At 37.7% G+C, this 18,282-nt stretch overlaps 1 protein-coding gene across 5 annotated transcripts in view; it reads right to left on the reverse strand.

The window, feature by feature from the left end:
• The window catches only part of POT1 (protection of telomeres 1), an 81,729-nt gene extending 63,674 nt beyond the window's left edge, over positions 1-18,055 (reverse strand). For 2 of the 5 annotated variants that reach the window (XM_050907091.1, XM_050907128.1), the window contains exons 1-5: positions 17,606-17,803; positions 16,593-16,678; positions 8,994-9,127; positions 4,581-4,653; positions 3,014-3,105 (exon numbers count right to left, since the gene is read on the reverse strand). In XM_050907091.1, coding sequence (XP_050763048.1) covers positions 3,014-3,105; positions 4,581-4,653; positions 8,994-9,116 — 288 coding nt within the window. In that variant the 5' untranslated portion in view covers positions 9,117-9,127; positions 16,593-16,678; positions 17,606-17,803. Of the gene's footprint in view, positions 1-3,013; positions 3,106-4,580; positions 4,654-8,993; positions 9,128-16,592; positions 16,679-17,440; positions 17,523-17,605; positions 17,804-18,027 lie in introns of those variants that run through there. The other 3 variants (XM_050907120.1, XM_050907111.1, XM_050907101.1) reach the window with 3 other exon arrangements.
• Between the last annotated feature and the right edge of the window lie 227 nt (positions 18,056-18,282).

An 18,282-nucleotide genomic window follows, 5' to 3' on the forward strand; every position in this document is an offset into this window, starting at 1 on the left:
GACTGTCACTTCTTATTTTATACATATCTGACGGTTGTAAAAGATTTTTCTGTCCTAAACAGACTGATTTTGCTGATCTTCAAGGCATGTTTCTTGCTTTAGCATGGCCTATGACAAACATTAAAACAAGGCTTTGATTCACAGCAGAATCCAATGTAAAATTGAATACTCTCTGACCTGCACACTTTACCACCCAGCCCAAAGCCCCTCCGTCTTGTTCCCTCAAGCTCACACACATCAAAGGGCTGAAAAGGGCCATGCACGAATATCGAGGTCAAATTAATAGCACAATCTCTAAACAGGTTCTACTAAAAGGATCTAGGTAATTTTTATTCCTTATGGCTAAATTAATTTGAAAGAATTCTATCTGTCACATCCTTCATTCACAATCACGAGGTGTTACTGACTTGATTCACATAACCTATGCTGGCTGGAGGAGATACTAGATGTAAATAGAGGAAGATGTCCTATAGAATTTTTTTTTGCTCTCACCTAGACTTTTATTTAATAGACTACACACTACAGATAACGTATACTTCCCAAGACCTACCACCATGCTATCTGTCAGAGCAAGCACCTTTTGCTGGAAAATGTTTCTTAGACTCAGTGATTTCTTCAAAAACAAAGTTTTAACCCGTTCAGTTCATGACACAAGCTTGACTATCTGCTGATGGAAGCCGCATGGTAAATGATGCTTGAAAAAATTCTCAAAGTACAAGGAATCACATTGCTAAGCAAGACTTCTGAAGTATTTTACAGATTCATTAAAATTACAGTAAGCATTTTAAATATTTATTTAATATTAATTATTGTTAATATTATTTATCATTATTAATATTAATTTAATATTTAATAAAACAAATTATGTGACTGGAAATAAGGCAAGGTAAAAGCAACAAAGAGAGAGAAGAGTCTACAAAGATATATGCCAGCATCTTTCTTTTCCATGGGAAGTTGTCAGCTATACATGATCTTGCTTTTTTTTTTTTTTAAATGCTGCACTAAGTCACAGCTATAACTTCAAATAAGTTTCTTCAACTATTTACTGAACATTTATAAAACTGGTAATTTTTTTAGCCTTGCTTTTTATAGAGACAAATTTCACTGTCATGTCATTCTGTCCTACATGTTCTGTAACTTCCAAACCTCTTTACTGACTTCAACTAAAATTTGCAAAGTGATAAAAATCTCAAACAGTTACAACTCTGTTGAAAAGAGAGAAATACTAAACTTTTTCTTGGGCAAGATACTTTTTTTTACCCATTTGAACAGGCAGCCAGCATATGTCATCTGCTGTTTGAGGACTGTCTACATGATAAAAGCAATAATTAAACATTCAGCTCCTTCTCTCTATACATATTCATCAAACCTGTATTAATTTAGTCAGATTAACAATGTTGAAAAGACAGGGATTCAAAAGTTTTCAGTGTCTGAATATTTATAAGCACATAATTATATAAAAAACTATAATATAGGTCACTATACATTATATAAATGCCTCAGCTCTAATTATAGGTGTAATTCTTGAAATTAGCAGCTTTGGTCCCAGATATCTCATGAACTAACACATGCATCTTTGAAGGTGATACAATTCAGGGTGTAAGCTACTATCCAGAAACAGCAAGATCACTCTCAAGGAATAGAAATAGATCTTTCCCTCTCAAAAAAAAAAGAAAAAAAAAAAGCTGGGAACCAAGCAAAAGTCATTATTTAACCTTAGGCAGAATTACATAAAAAGAATACGTATGTCTCTGAACTGAAATTAAAGTGTTCCATAAATTCAGAGCAATTTGGACTTTAAGCGATATTTTGATGTCATGCCCTAAGGTCTGTTATAATTTTTACCCTTTTTCAACATACATATCACCAGAGTTTGGGTGTACTAGTCCATTTGAGCTGAAAAACCCTGACAAAATTCTAACTAAGCCACTGCTATTTCCATATTTGAGAAAGCCCTTAACTTCTGTGCATAACAAATATTCCTAAGAACGTGACAACAAAGCCCTATTTTCTTCACTAAATAACTTTCCATTTTTTTAATGGAGAAAGACTTTTTACCAAGGCCCATAGTGACAGGATAAGAGGCAATAGTTTTAAACTGAAAGAGGGTAGGTTTAGATTGGGCATAAGGAAGAAATTCTTCATGTTGAGGGTGGTGAGACACTGGAACAGGTTGCCCAGAGCAGCTGTGGATGCCGCATCATTGGAAGTGTTCAAAGTCAGGTTGGACAGGGCTTTGAAGCAACCTGATGTAGTGAAAGATGTCCCTGCCCATGGCAGGGGGGTTGGACTAGATGATCTTTAAAGGTCCCTTCCAGCCCAAACCATTCTATGATTTAGTGTGAATTTATATCACAAATGAAAAAGCACTAACATGAGCTCATAACGTATCGTACACTGATTTTAATTTGATATCTGGCTAATATTGAAATGTCAGCAAACTGACAGGCAATCTAATAAAAAATATCGAGGTAATTGTTTTCAGCTTGTTCTCCTTCTTCAGTTGCAACACTGTCTCACAAACTCGTAGGCTGACTTGCCAATGTCCTTTATGCTTGAGCTAATCAAACCAAGCTTGTATCTCTGACAAGCAAGACACCAGCACCCAGCCAATAAAGTAAACTGTGTAGGTAGTTTTGAATTAAATTTTTTTTAAAAAGCTTTTAGTGTAACTGTCTTTTAAATCAACTTAATTCTAAAATCTATCTTATCAAATGGCAATAGACATGCAAATTATGAACATAAATGGATGACTTCTCTATTATCCATATTCATGATCCTTTACTTGCTAGGTAAACAGCATAGACAAAAAGAATTGCTTTATTTCAATATTATTGTTAGCAATAATTTACATAAGCAAATACTTTGGGTTTTTTCTAGTTCATATTTATAGATTTGAACTGACTGAATAGACTATTTCTAATTTTGGTGATAGCTATACAAAGACAAAATAGGAAATTAACATATATCTGTGGAAAATAATTCTTCAAATAAGAAAAAAAATATATTTTACCCCATGGCGTATAACTTTTGCACAATCCTCTGCCATTTTTCCATATATTAAAATATTGATGCTGTTGATCCGTGAACATGAGTTATCCAAATCTAGAGAAAAAAAAACCAGAAGTGATTCCAATCACCATACCTTCTCCAAAACAAAACAGCAATGGGAAGAGATTTCCAAAATACGTTAATCTGCAGTCTAACACTTTTCATTCCAACTAATCTACAAACAGAAAAGCCTTTCAGATAGTTATACAGCTGCTTTTATGTGCTAACTATAGGTATATCAAGCAGAGTATTCTTCATAAGAGGACCATTTAAAATGTGCACACTCTGTACATCAGTGTACATTATACAGAAATGACAAAGATTTCCACTTGGACAGTTCAGTGTATAGCGTTAGAGTGGAAATATTAACCAGTCACAATTGATTTTTTACATTAACATAGATCATATTGTAGAACTATATAAACTAGAGATATTCCAGGACACAGACATTTCAATAAATAGCCTTCCAGGAGGACTAAAGCAGAAATTACGTTGTTATTTTAAAAGAGTTTTCTACCTTTTACTGTTTCAGAAACAACGCTAATGATTTAGATGCGCAAACTTATTTTTTGAGGCTGTGGAGAATGTGCAGAAACTCTCAGCCCTCCTGAACAGCCACATGAAATTAGCAAGACTCAAGGAAGTTTTGCGTCCCTCTTTGGAGGCCCTGAAGCCAGCAGGGAAACTGACTCAGGTCCCATCAGCTTCATTCACCTCTGCTAACACCAGTCACCAGCAGTATCAACAGATGGGATCTGCACCCCCCAGCCTGCTGTTCGGTCACAGTCACAGAATTTGTAGAATCAGGAAGGCTCAGAGGGAGCAAGTGATGATTCTCTAATCAGTGTAAAGAAGGAGCTGAGAAGGAAATGGAAAGTTCCTTGAATCCAACATAGACAACTAATGTCATCCTCCTCCTTCCTGGTTGAAGGGGGTGATAAGCTTTGGACTTAAAAGGGTCATATTATTTTTTAGTATTGTTTATTACATGATGAACAACTTAAGCCTTTCAGTGTGTCAATTTGTCTACTGATACTTGAATATCTGAGTAATCAGGTGAAATTCCATTTTTTAACTGCTTAGATTAAAACAGAATGAAATACAAATATTTTGCTGCTAATCAACATACTGACCTATATTAAATGTGCACTTACATAGTATATACTATGTATATTATATGGTAACTATTAAGTGTGCATTTTTCTTAGTCCTTCTTTATGATAAGCAGTTTAAAACTACACTATTAAAGCTGTACATATAGCTAATGCATTGTCAGGACAGTATTTGAAAAGATTCTGCAACAAGAAGTCTACTGAAATACAAAGACTGTATGGTTTCCATTAACTTACCTGGCATAAGTTTAAAATAATCTATTTTTGTAGAGAACGAACACTTTTACAGAGTATTTTAAATATAACATTTTACTGAACACTAAAAAAGCAAGTACTAGTGTTGTAATAGCATGATGTCAAAAAAAGCATCAAGAAGTTCAACAAAATAAATTTTAAAAGTATACTTAAATGTAGTACCTTGAAGAACAACCTTGAAAAAGTCTGTCCCATCTCCGAGTTTCGTTAATGGGTAGGAAAGAATAACTATTCCCTAAAAAGTAAAAAAAAAAAAAAAAAAAATTCTGAACTAAGACTATACAACTCTAAGTTACTAAAACACTGATAGCAGCTGAAACATCTGTAAGCTAAAAAAAGGTAGAATCGAAGTGATAAGTGCATATTACCATCTGAATTCTTAAAAAAAAGTCAATAAAAACTGCTAAAGACAGCACTGGAGAGCAATATTCTTGGGATATAACAAAGGAAATATTACATGTCAATACTACTTAGATGCTCCTGTCTAGATGATAAGCTTAGACTAAACAATGAAACAGTAGCTATGGAAGTACCTTTTACCAGTTACAGTAATAGCACAAAGGCTACAGTTTTAGCACAAAACCTGAAAGGTGGGTAAAAAGGTATAGTGATCAAAATCTTAAAAGATACAGCAATTTCTCCAAAAATATTGGCAAAGGATTACAACAAATATCAAAACAAAATCAGAGTCAAGAGATAAAAGATGTATATGAAGATAAATAATCTTCTGTGAAAAATAAAAAAAACCTGTACAGCTGGGAGAACAGTATTACAAAGTTTTGAAACTGTAGCGACGTATTAATTTGTCAGTAATACAAATGCTCTAAAAGATGCAACAGTTCTATTAATTATGTAAAAATACTCTCTTTATAGTGAAGTTGAAGTTACAATGAAGCAACAATCACAGACCAGCAACTTCAGTGATGTTAACATCTCTTTGGAACAAATGCGTTTTGTTAGAAAGATGATCGCTCATCAAAAAAGGTTCTCCTTCAACAGTAGCAAAAATGTCAGTCAAATGTATTCTTCCACAGTATGGCAGGTAAAGCACCGTATCCTTCTCAAGGATAAAACCACAGAAATTGGTTCAATAAAGAAAAATACAAAAATTTGAAAACAGACTCTATAAAGTGTTTAAGAGAACTACACAAACAGCACAGGAAATAAAAGGTTTCTTGTAAAGAGAGAGCAATCTGTCTATAAATACACAAAAGCAACACTGGAAGATAGTCAGGTAAATCATAATGATTTTACAGTACACATATTCAGTGGGAAGCTTGACTTACACGGTAGTAAACACTTCTTAAATCAAATTAGGATAAAATACACAGCAGTGAATTGTTACTGTAGAGGCTTTTCACAGTAAAATTAGTCCTACAACATGTTAACTGAGGAGGAATCCAAATCAAATTCAACAATTTATTTTACTATCTGTTTTATAAAGAAATACTAAGACTCCACAAATCATCCTTTTCCAACCCAAAGTATACTTTAATTATATTACACTAAAAAAATAGCCACGTTGAATTAGATTTAACATGTACCATATTGCTTTATTGCTTTTGAGACAATAGTAATGCTTCATTTAAGACCAAAATGAAGTTCAAAAATCTATGACTATATGTTTTTAACAGGTAACTTCCTACTTTTCACAGGGAAGACTAATGAGTTTTGTAAGGAAACTTAAGCATCAAATACTTATTTTAACAATCTGCATCTGCAAAATAATGTTCCGAGATTTGTCTATGAATACTTACAGAAAGGTTTGACACTTTTTTCAAGATTACAACTTTGTTTACAATTTCAAGTATTATATATAATTGTTCTTGCTGAGATTGTTTGTCTTGAACTGTACTCAGATAAATAAAATACTACAGAATTTTTCTTGTAATAAAGTCTTTGCAATGAAACAAAGTCACCTCAGGAACACTCTATTTACATATATATTTTTTTCTTACTAAAGAAATTTCAGTCGGCATAAGCATGCTATTTAAAAGCAGAATACATTGATGAGATAGAGACTGCTTTCTGACCATTTTTACTTTTTATTTTTCCTTTTACACCCCGGTATCTTCCAATGAGTTTTCAAATTCTGGGACCCCATTCTTCACTATAATAGTCTGGCCTCACCACTTTCCTTTGTACCCCAAACACCTACGCTCCAGTTCTCTTCCTCAGCAGAAATACTACCCACTGCTTTCTCAACATGCCCGAAACTCTTGGGCTCCAAACTTCAACAAAACCTACCTTAGCAAAACCCACTCAAATTCACTCTTCCACCACAAATTCTGCACTGCTTATTGAGCCCATAGACAAACTTCTTCCAAAACCCTCCCCACTCCATATGCCACTAGACTCACTCTCAAACTGACTATACGCAATTCCTCTAGTGAATCTTTCTCCTTCCTTGCCAGAGCCTTGTTCCTCAGTCTGGTCCAACAGCTAATTTGGCAGCTGATTTTCAGGTTTGGTTCAGCTTTGCCACAGCAAAATCCAGGGGACGATGAATTAACGGGAGAAGGCATCAGGTTCAGTCAATGGACATCATGACTGAGGATGTATGGACATTGCTTGTGCTGTGTTCCCACAAATTTAAATTAAAATTTGTATTGTTCAGATGGATGCCAGAAAGCAACGAAGTTTCAGAAGAGTGAAAGGACTGAGGCACACAAGCCAGACAGAAGCATCCTAGATGTCTTTTGTTGCTTTTTCCCAGAACACACTTCACAAAAATCCTCCTCTCTCCTTCCTCCCTCCTCAAAGCAGGACCTGATCCCTATTTTCGCAGGTCTAGAGTGACAGTGTGCTGTGCCACTGCTAAAATAACCTAACATCAGTGCATTCTAAGGTTCGCTTCAAGCTCAGCCTGCAGAACTGGATTTTCCTACATATTTAATGGTGCATTAGCACCAGCTTTATCAGCTCTCCAGTTGCACCGCTTTTATGCCAAGATGTTTTAGTCATCTACTAATCCATGTCGGCGGCAGCATGAAGTTCTCTTAACATAAGGCAGAAATCTGAGAAAGAGATTCTATATACTCTCTCTTTCAGCAATCAGCTTTAACACTGCATGTATGCTTTAAATCATAGTCTGGTAATAATTGTTCTGCTTTCCTAACGGCAACATTTATTTTGGCAGAAACATTTCCTAATTTATAATCCGTTTTTGTCTGCTTCAACATTTCCTTTGTGAACAAGAATCCCTGTTCTTCCACGTCAGGGGTGCTTGGAGACATAGCTCTTAAAAGCAGGAAAGTCTATATGCCCTGCAGGTGAATAGGGACAGAAAACCACCCTGAGGAATAAACCCCCGGTTTACTAGCAGCATTGGTTATTGATGTTTCAATTTGTTCCTTTACAAGACCTAAGGGAGGCTGGATCATTCTCAATCAAATCACCTCGTATCACACTCTACTGCTGCCTGCTTCCAAAAAGAGCAGTTTTGCTCCTTTGCTTTACCTAATTGCACTACTCCTGGCATCTCTTTGACACCATAATGAACCAGTCCAGAGACTGAGAGCAGCAGCAAACTACCCTCTCTCCATCAATATGGATAGTCTTCTGCCAGTTTATTCCTCATGAATGGACTCAATCACAGGGTCATATAAGCACTAGAGCTGGAGCTGGGAATATACGACTGGGGAAGCAAAAATGTTTTTTGGATACAGAAAATCATTAGGCCAGTTCAGCTCATATTTTTAAAATATTTGTGCCATTTTTTAAGGATTCAAGCCACCTAAGGTTTTCTACAGAATCAGCTTTCTTTTTTTTTTTTTCTTTTGGTAACAGTCTGAAGGCAAGCCTGGGCTGATGTTGATTTCCTGCCACTCAAGCGTCAGGGATGATTAAAAGGATTTTCAGAACCATTCACAAAAAAAGTTAACCAGGTTAAAAAAGAAAACCCTCAAGAACTGACACTGCATTTTACAGAGTATACTTGTTTTAGGGAAGAAAAAAGTATTTCTGTGTTTCACTAGTACACTAGCATTGTACTTCCAATCTGAAATATATTTGGGACTACTTAAAATATAAATGCACACTTGGTAATGATAAAAAAATCTAATTGTATCTTGATACAGGCAGTTGCTACAGAGTCCTCTTTTCATAAAACTGGATATTGCATTGCTTCATACAAGAAAGGAAAACTGCTTTAGAAGTCATTACATTCATTTACTCTGAAATCTGATCTTTTAACACGATGGTGGTGCTTATTACTATTTTTTTAAGAACAAAATACCACTTAACCTCCCCCAATCCCTCCATTTTCAGCACAGCCTTCTGCATATTAATGTGTTTTTAAATGGGTCCACAGTTTAGAAACTAAGAAAAGAAAACCTCTTATAAAATATAAGTCTGACAAGGTAAGAGGAAGGGGCACAATTGTGAATCAATGAAGTCAACAGCAACACGCATTGAAGTTCAACAAGGTCATAATTTTGCATTGCTTAAAGATATGCAACAGATGCATGACACACAGCTGCAGCAAGTCACCAACTGAGCTGGAATATGGACGTCCCTTATAAATACACCAGGAGCTATTTCAAAGTAAGCCAAAATTCCTTTTTAGTAAGTTACCTGAAAGTATTTGTTGGTATGATCAAAGCCTTCTTGCAAATGTTTCAAATCCTCCTTCTGCAAATGGCTTGGTAGTGGAGTCTCAGATTTTCCTTTAATGATCTTCAGCAATTGAACGGGCATAGCTGCTTTATCTAAACAAAAATGATAAATAGACTCCTGAAGCTACACATCTTGTTCAAATTAAGAGTTATTAGAAGTTGCAATTTACTCAGAAGGGGAGTATTTATCTATCTATTTCATAATAAGAAAGTTTAATTACATAAGACTAAAAATCTTCAGAGGGATTGGCCTCATCTCTTAGTACCATGAATAGCAGGAAGAGAGAAAGTAACATTTTCTTGGCAAAAGACAGCCATCCAAACTACTTTATTTTGCAAACATTCCAAAACACTGCAAACGGCAACAAAATATTATTTTATATATGAATGCAAAGGGTAACGTAAACAATGTGAATATTTTATGTATAGAAATGCATGTTAAAAACCAAGCAGAGACTTTGAATGACTCCTTCCCCAGCACAGGTCATGGATAAACAGTTTCTATATTCAGCTGTTTCCCTATAAGACAATTTGACTGCATCAAAGTAAAACATCTGTCATTTTAACTTAAAATGAACAAAAAATGCTTAGGTACAAATTAAAAAATTTTGATTGATGTATCAAGTAAAGAAAAAATAATAAAGAAAATAAGATGGGCATCTACAAATGCTAAACACTGAATACACTGGAAAAAAGCTAAGAAATGACTTGTCTATTGTTTATTCTCACTGTGCTAAAAGTCAATGAAATAAATTGTTGGTGACATCACTGTTACAATATTGAGAATGAGGGAGAGGAAGAGTAGTCTATTATAGTGAAGTTACACATATGAGAAATATAAGAAAGTGATCTAGCAATAAGTAGTAATTGCTATATTTTCTCATGACATGGTCATCTCGTTCTTCTTGGGGTATCTTTTTTTTGCTGTACAGTTTTTATTTAAAGCGGGTATCTACAGAAAAGTCACAGCATTATCAATCTGTTTTCAGTAAGTTTTAATAAACTAAGCAAAAAATGCTTTCTATTCTCGAAAAAAAAACAGCTGGCAGTATTATAGCCACAGTCCTAATTTCAGAGTTTTAGCAATTTTTATATGGCAGTGAAGAAGAACAACAAAAAAGCATTTCCTGTACTTTCGGATGGACACAAAAACTTGGTTTTCTACTAAATAAAAGCTTAAACTACTTTTTCTTTTCAGTTCAGAAGTGCTTTTTCAGTGCTAGGCAGACTGAATTCTTACAAAATATTCACTTACAATTAAATGGAAACAGGAAGCCATTGCAAAATGGAAAGACCACTGGATCATAAGTTATAAACATAAATCAATGCATACAGGTGCATTCAGCAATATTATAGATATTCTTTAACAAAAAAAATACCTTATTCTTCAGAAAAAATGAAAATTCCACCTTACTGTCACTGCAGTATCCAAAGATATCTGACTTCACTTACTACTCATGACTATTTCTCTAGTTGTGAATGACCATCCTTTCTCCTTCCCCATTTTCCAGGAAACTCCCCACCAATTTTATTCTTATCTAACAGATATTATCAAGAATTCACATTCACTAATGAGAATTCTATAAAATAAAATACTTTGGTTCAAGGATCTCTCCACCAAAATCACTATACATAGGACGACTGGCTTTTGTTTTTCTCCTAGCTTCCAATTCATACCTCTCTCTTGTCACTTGTCCTAGATTGCACCTTTTACTTTGTCATATACAGTAGCAAGTGAAAAGTTGGCCATAATATACATTAATTTTAAATGTGCAATTCTTAGAAGACTAGTTAACTTTTCACTAGCAATATCAACTTTTTTTCTTAACATTTAAGAGTTAAAAAGCAGTAATAGCAAAAGAACCTCTGGTTTCTTAAGCTATTGTATCTAGGCAATAAAGTATGCATTTAAAAGCAAAATACATTCTAGCAAGTCTGATAAATATCATATCTCAAATAGGAAAACCACGAGTGCCTGACTTGAGGGTCTTATTTTAAATTGTAGCTTAGACTTTGAAAACCAGTCCTCATCTACTCCAAAATACTAAGCAGCCGCAAGAACTCAGGAGACTCAGGAGCAGGAGAATAACAAGGCCACACTGCCATGCATCTTCCCTGCTTACCACACATATTCCCCTACTTTACAGCGTAAGTCAACAAGCGACTTGTTTCTCTGTAACTTCCTCCCCAGTGTGCATGAAATAAGGAGGCCTTACAACATTCAGAAGACACAGAGGCTCCAGGAGGCACTGTTACTCAAAATGCCATAGATTTTGAGCAACAGACACAGCTTACCAAATACCGATGAATAAATTTAAGAGCTTGACTACTAAGAAGAGACGACTCAAAAAGTTTATTACCTGGGATACATGCAGAAAGAATTTATATAGGTGAATTTATATAGGTGAAAGAATTTATATTGTGGTGGGTTGACCCTGGCCAGCCCATAGGCACCCACAGAGCCACTCACCTCTCCACAGCAGGACAGAGGAGAGAACAGGAATAGTAAAAGCAAAAAAATTCATGGGTCAAGAGAAAGACAGTTTAGTAAGTGAAGGAAAGAGGAGGGGAAAAAAAATACCCCCCAGAAAACACAAAACAAGAGGTGCAAAGGCAATCACTCACCACCTCCCACAAGCAGACCACTGCCCTGACAGTCTCTGACCAACGGCTCCCTTGGAACACCCAATTAAAAAAACAAAACAAAACAAAACAGTTTTTATTGTTCAGCATGGCTCTATATGGTATGTAATGTCCTTTTGGCCAATTCATGTCAGCTGTCCCAGCTGCATCACCTCTGAACTTCTTGTCCAACTTCAGTCTACTCACTGGGGGAAGTAGAGGGAGAAAGAGAGAAAGTCTTGGTGCTGCACAAGCGCTGTTCAGCCACAGCTGAAATACTGGTGTGTCATCAACACTGATTTAGTCACAAATCCAAAACACAGCACCATGCATGCTGCTATGGAGACAGTTAACTCCACCCCAGACAGACCCAGTATATATCTCTAAAACGTATCCAATAGGATACGGTGACATCCCATGGAATGGACGCATACTGGAGCAGTTCGTGAAGAACTGCAGCCCGTGGGAAGAACCCATGTCGGAGAACTTCGTGAAGGACTGTCTCTCGTGGGTGGGACCCCATGCTGGAGCTGGGAAAGAGTATGCGGACGAAGGAGTGGCAGAGATGAAGCGTTATGAACTGACCACAACCCCCCTCTCCGTCCCCCCGCACCGCTCAGGGTGAGGAGGTAGAGAAGTCGCAAGTGAAGCTAAGCCCAGGAAGATGGGAGGGGCGGGGGAAAGGTGGTTTTAGATTTGTTCTTATTTCTCATTATCCTACTCTGATTTGATCAGCGATAAACTAAATTAATTTCCCCAAGTTCAAGTCTCTTTTGCCAGTGATGGTAATTGGTGAGTGATCTCCCTGTCCTTATCTGGACCCACGAGCTTTTCATTGTATTTTCTCGCCCTGTCCTGTTGAGGAGGGGGAGTGACAGAGCGGCTTTGGTGGGCACCTGGAGTCCAGCCAGGTCAACCCACCACAGCAGAGAGCTGGGAGGTACAACACCAGACAGGTTTCAATTTCTACTTGAGCTGAAGGAGAGGCAGAAGCCTGGCGCAGAGATGCAGATGCTGTTCCGTCTCTGTTGACTGCTTTAACTAGTGAAGTATTAGGAGTCAGAATTTCTATAAAATATCACTAACTGATACTAAAAACGGTGCCTTTATCCGTATGTTTTCAAACATGAACCAGGATAGCATTGTCATTAGCTTACTAGGATTTCAAGCCTCTAGTGAAAAGAGCAACTAGAAGTCTTAAAAAGCTTTTCAGTTCAAAGTATCTACTTCACACTATATTCTAGCAGGCTGAGAAGCTGATCTATTCCACCTAGAAACAGTCAACTTCAAAGTTAATCAGCAATATTGATCTTCATCCAGTAACACTATAATGAATTAGGGAGATGTACAACATAACGGATTAACACTTCTTTTTCTATATATTTCTCTCTGTTATGGCGCTTGAGCAATTAAATAGACTTTTCTGGGGTTTTTTTCCCCACAAAGATGTCTAACAGCAAGATGCATTTTGTTACAATTCAAACATCATTGTTAAAACAAAGAAAGGAACTGAGGTTTAAAACCTCATCTCTCTCTGATGACTACCCTCAAATTCTGCAGCTCCCTTGCTTTCATTTAAAAAGAGCCTTTGCCATTTATTTCAATGGGACAAATATTCCACATGTGCCTTTAAGGTTACAAAGGAAAATTTCTAAAAAGGAGACATATGTAGGCTGATGAAGTGGGACCTGCCCATATTATTTACTTACTGTACACTCCTACAATTTAGGACATTTATGTAAATAACATTTAAGTAGAAAACAAGATTTATTTTTTTTCCAGATCTTAAACTTCTGTACATATAAAACTAAGGTCATGTATTTTAACTGCTAAGCACTGAAGGTCCCAGATTCTTGTTCTCTGCAATTAAAAAACAAAGACGTGAGCATCCAGCTCTAGGAGCTATAAATTTTCAAAAACAAACTGATACAGCACTGGCTTCCCAAATCTACATGAAGATATCTTTAGTGCTGTCCTTGGTGTTCACAGCTCTTCTGAATAGCAACTAAGTGAAAATAAGTCTGTCAAGTATCTTTGGTGTTCTCAAAAGGCTGACTTCGTAACACTGACAAGAATCATTCCAACTTGAGTCTGCTGCTCAAGAAGTCTGTAAGTGGCCTAAACAGAGCTATTCATAAGGATAGGTGGTTAAAAAAAAAGAGGCTGCAAGAAAGGTAGACAGCATCACGGGACACTACTGAAACAGGAGGGATGCACAACACACACAGCAGAAGGAAGAAGGCAGTGAACTACAAACACCTTTTGCCTTGCAGTAGCTGAAAGTGACAAAAATATGAAGAGAGAGCGACCCAAAAGCTCAATAATTTTAACAAGCAAAGAATTATGTGAAAGGATGTACACTGTATGAGAACCCACAAGTAACACCTTGGAAGAGAAAGCGATATATATCATTCGCTTAAGCAAGTGAAATATAACACTGAGGATGGTTATAGGCTGAACTTTTATGTGCTGCTCTGCCCTATGCTTGATTTTCTACCTACTAATTTTCTAGACCTTAAATTTCTGACAGTGGAACAATCTACTACAACACACTAGTTCTGTCTTAATTGCCTACAGAATATTAACATGTATTCCAAAAGCATAAAAACCATCTTAAACCACAGTACACCAGAAAACAATTGCCTAGTAGAAATGGCTCTGAGCAAGGGTTAACCTTCAACAGAAATAAGCAGTCATTTTAGATTTTTTTTTATTCTGGAATGAGGACATTATTCCATCAAAATATTGCAGTCACAGAATGCCTCTATCTCTAGGTCCAGAAGCAAGCGAAAAATTCCTATAATATACCTGAAGGACTTTACCTCATCCTTCTCACTTGCAGCTTGAGAGTTTAAACATCCACAGATCTGAATACCAGCTAGGTATGGTCTGGGGTGCATGCACAAGAAACGCTTTCAGGCTCACAGTCTTTTCATTAGTTCACACAGAAAGCAAAATAATTAGCATTTCCTTTTAGGTGCAGCACACCCCAGATACAAGCTCTGAGGGCCTGGTAACTTCAGTGTTTAAGACAAAGTATACACCCAAAGGCTTATGCACTTATAGAATCAGTGGCTCTACGAGAGGTTTAAAGACTGTAATTTTTGAGCTTTGCACTGCAAAATAGAGTGGTAGGAAGGCCTGACCATTTAAGTCTTTTTGTGAAAGCCTTACATCTTTTTTCTCTAGGCTTTTTAAACTTTCATTATAATTAAAAAAAAAAAAATCTTAAATGATGTTTGGAAAAACACCAGAATTTAAACTCTCAGATTAGTTATGTCACCCTTCAGTGCATGCTGAAAATCACTAGGAAACCACAAGCTGCAGCTGCAAGTGAAGTTAACACCACACAGCCACAAACAATACAGAACTGTTGACATGAACACCAGCACAACACGACTGAAAGACAGGAACAAAAGAAAAATAAGCCACACAGGAAAGGCAAATTTGTTCTTATCATCAAGACAATTCATCACTGTTTCTCGCCTTCCTCCATGCTTCTCTAAGCAACATGAAATAGCCAAATTTTGTATGGCAATGAACATAGCAAAGCAGTTTCTAAAAGATTTCAGTACAAAAAGCTGTAGGTACCATGCTCAGTATACAAAAATGCTTTCATACACTGTCAATGTTAAACTAAAGGTACCAACATGCCTTATAATAAGTCTAAAGCCCCAGGGAACATTCTAGCAGTGCAAAACATCTTATTAGCCATCACAGATGGATCAAGTCAACCTCCTGTTAGAACCGGGAATCACTCCATGTACATTCTGAATATACAAGTTGCTGAATTCTTCTGAGCAAGGAGAATCTCTAGGATTCAGTGAAGATCAACTGAACTTTCACAGATGATAACAAATCAGAAGAAAACTCATTTCACTAGTAATGGAATGAAGTCCCATAGACCTCATATCTGAGGACGTACGAGGAACAAGTAATATAAGGAAAACAGGGTATTGACAGTCAGACTTAATATCTTGGTTTTTTTCCTCCCAGATCAAGGAAAACAACCATTTTCTGGAAGAGGACAAAGAGATCACAAAGCAAGACTTTTCCCCATTGTCTTTATTTGATGAATAAGTCCACCATATTTGTTTTCTATGTCTAGTTCTCTAAAACATTACAATTCTGCTATTTCCTTCAGTAAAAATTCATCAAGACATATTTAAAAGAAGAAAAAAAAATTAAAAAAAATCAAACTGAGCCCCTAATAGCACCCTAAATGATAAATAAGATGCAAGACAAGCTTTACCACTTTTAGTTCATACTGCCAAAAATTCAAAACATAAATTAAATATCATAGACAATAGAACTCCATTCTAAAAACTACAAGCCCTTAATCCTGAAAAAAACAAGACTGAAAAATAAGCATATTAATATTCTCCATCTTGACTCCAGAATTAACTTCATGGAGGAGGAAGTCAAAGTTGGATCTGTTCTTCCGTTATGGTTTATCATCACAGTACATCAATCCAGTGCACAGGATAGCAAGTAATTAACACCTCTTTGCCTGGATTACTCAGATCCACCCAACATTTGAGACTTTGCTCAAGCCAAAGATACACACTACTGGGTCCTGACTCTAGCTCTCATACAACAAATGGACTATTCCTCTGTAGCCTCCTCTGGAACACAAATTTTCTTCAAGAACTAATGAGATTAGCTTTGGAGCAGAAAAGTGAAGAAAACACAAGAAGTAAGAGGTAAATTGGAAAGAATACTCCCTTCTCTAAAACCAAGAAATACTTCAGTGACACATGAAAATGACATAAAGGGGATTAATGTCATTTTGGGAAAAGGAAGCTGTAGCAGTCAGAGGCACAAAGAGATTCCTTATCTACCAAAGCAGATGCTACTTGCAGAGAGACACGTAAACTCATTCTCCAAATCAGAGAATAAAACACATGATTGTGTGGACCTGTGGAAAAAACCTCACCAAAGTTTCATGAAGAATGAAGGAACAGCCAAGAGCATCAGCATCTTATTAATGTGGTCAGTCAAAATGGTAGATATCTGAAGCCCCTGTAAAAACAAATACTAGTCAGTGCAATATTTGGGCTAATTGTGCAGAAGTTAAAACAATTATGAAATAGGTAATGCCTCATTTTAAATGCGCACACATATGTAGACACAGCCATACACTCTTTATATAGTTTATGTGAAATTTTCTCATAAAAATGAACATTTACACCATTGAACAAAGCAGACAGTAGAGAACTACTACAAACCCAACATGCAATCAATCACAAGAGAAATCTTTTGTCATACAGCAGTCTTAATGAAATCAAGAGGACCATTCATGAAGAACAGAGCCTGTAGTCTAGAATTTTTGTAATAGTCTAGTCTTGTAACTTGTGATTTCCCTGAGAATTCTCAGGAGGAGAAAACACCACGTCAGCTAACTAAAACAGAAGGAGAAACCAAGACAGCAGTGTGATGCATCTTATTCCCTTAGCTGCAAGGCTTCAGCTTGCTGTTGCTGTAGATCTTCAGGCAGTTATCTTCTGGAAATAAGCCCTAGGCTATTCTTACTCTTAATAACACAGCTGGTACTTACTTTCACGACAATACAACTAGAATTCTCAAAAAAAAAAAAAGAAAAACCAAAAAAACCCAACCCAAAACAAAATCTCCTTTATTAATTTCAGATTAAAATTTACTAATCTGATATTGTGCAAAAAAGGCCACAATCAAATGTTATGTGAGGAAAATGGATTCTCACACCGCCATTATCTCAACAGTATTTCAGCTCTAGAAAGCAGCCCCACCGCAAAACAAACAGACCTCAGGAAGACAGGGCTACAAAGCAGATCCTTTCAGGATGTGAACTGTAATCACTTCAGAGTCAATCCAGCAATTGCAAGAAGCTGACATCTTTAAAACCAAGAGCTTAGATGTATTAGCACAGGCGTATTAACAACAAAAAATTCTTTTCAGTACACTCAGTACCTACGAAGGAGAGAAGAGAGAAGGGAGGAGGGTGAACTTCTAATCCGTAAAGCACTGTGTTTGTCAAAGCAGGGACTCAATCCCCATAGCAGAGACCGTGTGCAGGGCAGCTCAGGGAGGGAAGGATGGTACAAGGTAACTGCAGGTCTCACAGTGGAAAGCAAAGCCTAGCAAAGCGCCAGGGCGGCACAAGGCAACGGCACGGGCTCTGCTCTCCCCCGCCGGGGCGGCGGCGGCCCAGAGGCCAGGTCGAGGCGGCGGGGTCTCCGGGCTACGAGAGACCCCTCTTCCACAGCCGGCCCGCCCGCCCGCTCCCCTCAGCCCTACGGAAGGGGCAGGGAATCCCGCCACGCCTTGCTGCCGCACAGCAGCCGCACCGCACCGCCGGGGTGGCGGAGGGCGGCCCGCGGGCCCGCCGGTACCTGTCTCCGAGCACGGGGCGGGGAGCGCCCGCCGTGGCCGCCGCCAACCCCACTTCCGCCCGCACCGCGCGCCTGCCGCCCACCGAGCATGCCCGGGCGGCCCCCGCATGCGCGCCGGCGGCGCCGGCCACCCCTTCCGCCCGCACGGCCCTTGGCCCCGCCAGAGAGCGGAACGAGCGTGCGTTCTGCGGAGGGCGGAAGACGCTGCGCTCCCTGGCTGCACGGGCAGAGGCCGGGCAGGGGGCGGCGCGGGCA

This window comes from Gymnogyps californianus, chromosome 1, assembly GCF_018139145.2.
Source record: "Gymnogyps californianus isolate 813 chromosome 1, ASM1813914v2, whole genome shotgun sequence".
NCBI classification, from domain to species: Eukaryota; Metazoa; Chordata; class Aves; order Accipitriformes; family Cathartidae; genus Gymnogyps; species Gymnogyps californianus.